At 40.6% G+C, this 4,510-nt stretch overlaps 1 protein-coding gene across 2 annotated transcripts in view; it reads left to right on the top strand.

Moving 5' to 3' along the window:
- The window catches only part of LOC119839031 (protein slit), a 43,376-nt gene that overhangs the window by 35,945 nt on the left and 2,921 nt on the right, over positions 1-4,510 (top strand). For both annotated transcript variants that reach the window (XM_038365202.1, XM_038365201.1), the window contains 8 exons: positions 450-525; positions 1,078-1,179; positions 1,925-2,057; positions 2,317-2,426; positions 2,726-2,839; positions 3,314-3,459; positions 3,927-4,056; positions 4,419-4,493. In XM_038365202.1, coding sequence (XP_038221130.1) covers positions 450-525; positions 1,078-1,179; positions 1,925-2,057; positions 2,317-2,426; positions 2,726-2,839; positions 3,314-3,459; positions 3,927-4,056; positions 4,419-4,493 — 886 coding nt within the window. The remainder of the gene's footprint in view (positions 1-449; positions 526-1,077; positions 1,180-1,924; positions 2,058-2,316; positions 2,427-2,725; positions 2,840-3,313; positions 3,460-3,926; positions 4,057-4,418; positions 4,494-4,510) is intronic.

The raw sequence follows: 4,510 nt of genomic DNA, 5'->3' as shown, positions 1-4,510 counted from the left end.
GCACAGCATTAGCTATTAAACAATGAAATTAACGATATAATTAATAATGATCTTGCGTAACATTGAAAAAAAAAACAATTATTTTAAAATGTACGCATAGAGTATGCAATAAAGTATAGTATTAAAACTGCATTTGTTTATCCATATTATTTCCAACAATTTTAGTTTTATTAGCTTTTATTTAGTTGATAACACTTCTTCATACTTTTGTTTCTCGACCCGCCAATAATCTAATAATGCTTGTTACCTTTTGCCCGGGTTGCCTGGAAGAGATCACTTCTAAGTGATAAGGCCGCCCAACAAATTGTACTTTCTTTCTTTTATTTATCTTGTTATTAATATAATTTTTAAGTTTCCATACCTGTAAAATTTTTGTTGAAGTGTAATAAATAAATAACCAGTTAGCAAGGCAAGGCAAAAGTATAACGTGCGCAGTGGTTGCTTTCCAGGATGATATTATGATGGAGCGTCCGCTGCTGGCGCCCGCCAACGACTACCTGTGCAAGTGCGCCCCCGGATATTCTGGTATGTCGTCGTCTATTATTGCTACCGAAGTTTTACGCCTTGCTCGTTTAATTTATAAGGTTTAGCACAATATATTACTTATTATATAGTTGGGATCTTGGAATAGACACGTGATTTGTTTTTTTTTTTTTTTTTGGAATAACATAGCATTCACGGTGTTACCTCCCAAAAGATTGCGCATATCCACCTTGTGTTTTGCGTTCCTTTGTCTGTAGTATATCTACACTGATAATATAAAATTTTGTATTTTTGTATGTTTATAACGTTTTGAATCAAAAACAACTGGAGCTTTTTTAAAATATAACATATTGACTTCAGAATAATCGCTAAAGTTAATTAAGCCAACTGAGTGATATTATTACGCAAAACGATAGCTATACGACATCCATCCATCGTCCATTTTACAAGAGCAACTGCAATCTCTTGCCGGCTCATCTCTGTAGAAACTACTTCCCGAACCGGTGGTAAATGTTGAAACTGTGTTATGACGATTCAAAAGTGCTTCTATGAAGTCTAATTGAATAAATAAATATTTGAGTTTGCATTGTGCAGGTCGTCTCTGCGAGTACCTCACCTCTCTCACGTTCAACCACAACGACTCGCTGGTGGAGTTGGAGCCGCTGCGCACCAGCCCGCAGGCCAACGTCACCCTGGGTTAGTGGAATCCATCCCTCATCGCCTGCTTATCTGGGAGTGGTAACAGGGCGATTTGTAGCACAAATTTCGAGCTTATAATATTAGCAGGATGTATAACAGTATAGAGCTATCGGTAGATCCGCACTTGTGCAGCGTGCTGGATTTGAAATGAAGTCGCAACCGTCTAAAGCAGATTTAGGGTGCATTGCTCAAATAAGCCTCGGATATTGGGACGAACAAAACCACTTCTTCCAGAAGAATTTTATAATAATTAAAACAATGTACATTGAGAGATAATCAAATTAAGTCAGTTCCATTTTCAAATATCTTAACAAGAGTAAGAGTTAGTTAGTTAGATTATAAAAAGCACTGAATTCACTTGCTGTTATACTAAGTTTGACTCAAAATATTTTTGGCGATCTCTCATCGAATTAAAGTAGTTATTATGTCTTCCACTCGATATGTCAGTTTTATAAATTCAACAAACGTATAGTGCCTATAACCCACACTATTAGTTATCTCCATCGTCTATTACACATTGGCCAAAAGATGGCGCCGCGCTACCACCTAACTAGTACTCATGAGCACGTTGCAGCACTATTGGTTATCTCTATGGCAATTTGGCCACAAGATAGAGCTACGCCACCACCTAAGAACTGCCCTAAAGCACGTTGCAGCACTATTGGTTTTCTCCATCGTCTATCACAAATTGGGCACGAGATGGCGCCACCCGTTACGAGTACTCATAAGCACTTTATGGCAGTGTTCAGCACGAAGCAGCAGCACGGCGTGCTGATGTACTTCGGTGAGAACGAGCACCTCGCGGTGGAGCTGTTCAACGGCCGCATCCGCATCAGCTACGACGTCGGCAACCATCCCACTTCCACTATGTACAGGTTTGTGTTACCCTCGCTATGTAGGAAGGCTGAATCTTCTTTACTATCTTTACTATGATTAGATATGAAATTGTGTTTTATCTCTCTATCTCGTCCGAAAGGAGACGAATGGATTGCAATAAACTACTGTTAACTATAAAACAGAGATGATGAAACTAGTTTGAATTCTAAAGTTTCGTACATAAAGTTCACATTTTCATATCAGTTTTATTTTACATTTGTCGTATATTCTTCTGAATTTCACAAACAACTCTCGCAGTTTCGAGATGGTGTCCGACGGCGCGTACCACAAGGCCGAGCTGCTCGCACTCAGCAAGAACTTCACTCTGCGGGTCGACGACGGTCCCGCTCGCTCTATCATCAATGAAGGTAGTTTATAAGTTTTTAAATTTATACCTTAAATGCCATTTTATTTGATGTGAATTCCATCTGATACGAGTACAATCTTTTTGTTTTGCATAGTGTATAAACTACCGTATAAGGCCAAATAACATCACCAGATTTCTAGGAACCTGCTTCATAAACTGAAAGAAGAGTCTATGTGATGATTCTTTTACTTATCGTGTATTCTTTTACTGACGAACTAGACGGGAGTCTAGTATCGTGTGGTCCCGTCTAGTTCTGACAATTGTGGGCGGTTAATGGAGGAGGATAATGTTGGATCACAGGTAGCAAGGAGTATCTGCGGTTGGAGCGACCCATGTTCCTGGGCGGAGTGCCGCCCGACGTCGCCAAGGACGCCTTCTCCAAGTGGCACCTTCGGAACATCACCAGCTTTAAGGGTACGCACTTCAGGCTGGATTTTTAACAGCCAGCTATATTTACTGTAAAATTGACTAGATACGTTTTGGAAAAAGTGCATTTTGTACATAATAAAAAACATTGTAAAACGTTGTTTCGAATTAAAAATTTAAAAATTCAACAATTTATTACGTATATTACGTTTATAAGGCAATATTTCTCTTATCCTTTGTCGTACTAGTTCAGAATGATTTTGCCAATTGAGAACTAGATCTCTACCGCATAACAAAGGCTACTTCATATTTCCGTCATCCCGTGTCAATCTTTTTTTTGGAGTTGGGGAATCTTGCCTAGATCCCCACGGCTCCCGGGGAAGGAACCGTGTGTTATGCCGCATCCCTACCGACTAAAACCCCACTGTGTTCCGCTGAGCCGCTTTAGTTAATCACCGCTCTATTCTTCTGTGATCTCGTGTGATACAAAGCGGTTTGTAAGACGAAGGTGTAACTGCGCAGGGTGCCTGAAGGAGGCGTGGATAAACCACAAGCGCGTGGACTTCGTGAACGCGGCGCGGCTGGTGCGCGCGACGGCGGGCTGCGCGGGCGACGGGCCGGCAACGCCGCCCGCCGACTCGCCGCAGGAGGACGCCGGCCACCGCCCCGTGAGTTGTGACCTAATTTAACTGTATTTATTTTAAAAACTAACAAAAAGTGCGACGTTGTCATTGTTAAACATCAAATTTTTTGTCAATATGGTTATACAGGGTCCGTCGATGGTGTACTGTGCTCTATGGTATAATGCTTATAGTTATAATATCTAGACTTTATGTCCTATGGCCCCTGTGCTGTTACATAATCTATAACTCAGTTGCATCAAGATAGTCCATACAATGTATATTTATTTACGATTTGTATGCAATCAATTATTAAACAAAATTAATTAATACTTGCAACGATAATTTTATTAAATATTTATAAGTTGAATACAATGTATTCCATCTACACGTCGCATGCAAATTACGGGCGAACGTACGTTTGTAAGTTTAAGTTTTCGTTTACTTGTTTGTTACAATTTATTTCAGAAGATTCAGATTCAGGGTTTGTTTGTGAAATGAATGGTTGTGTGCAGGACCCGTGCGTGCCGAACCCGTGCCGGCGCGGCGGGCGGTGCGCGCGCGAGGACGGCTCCAGCTCCGACTACACGTGCCGCTGCCGGCCCGGCACCGCCGGCGCGCAGTGCGAGCTGCTCACCTCGCTCGGTGCGCTCACACACACACACTACACACGCAAGCCTACACACGCACACGTACACGCCCTACACAGAATTATAATTCAATTTAATTATCGCTTAACACAAATAAATAAGTTTTGAAACAAAATTTGTCACAGTATACGTCAGATGTACTGCATTATACATACTGAGACGCAATTTAACAAATTATAAAATAAAGTTTTACGAGTGTAATATCTTAAATAAAACATTTGTAATAAATAAAAAGAATAACAACACACACTTCTGAAAACTACTCTATCCATTTCTTGTGATAGTATAACAATTAGTTTGATGACATTGTTATAATTATATCATAACACTTCTCATAAAACAATAATAAATTTCTAGGAGGTGCTCCTGTGATCACGCAGAACAAGCTGCCGGCTCGGAAGCAGGCCATCAGCAACGTGCAAGCCTCACCAGGTCAGTGAAGTTTTGTC

This window comes from Zerene cesonia, unplaced genomic scaffold (assembly GCF_012273895.1).
Source record: "Zerene cesonia ecotype Mississippi unplaced genomic scaffold, Zerene_cesonia_1.1 Zces_u007, whole genome shotgun sequence".
In the NCBI taxonomy this organism is placed as follows: domain Eukaryota; kingdom Metazoa; phylum Arthropoda; class Insecta; order Lepidoptera; family Pieridae; genus Zerene; species Zerene cesonia.
This window is presented reverse-complemented; position numbering and strand designations above follow the sequence as displayed.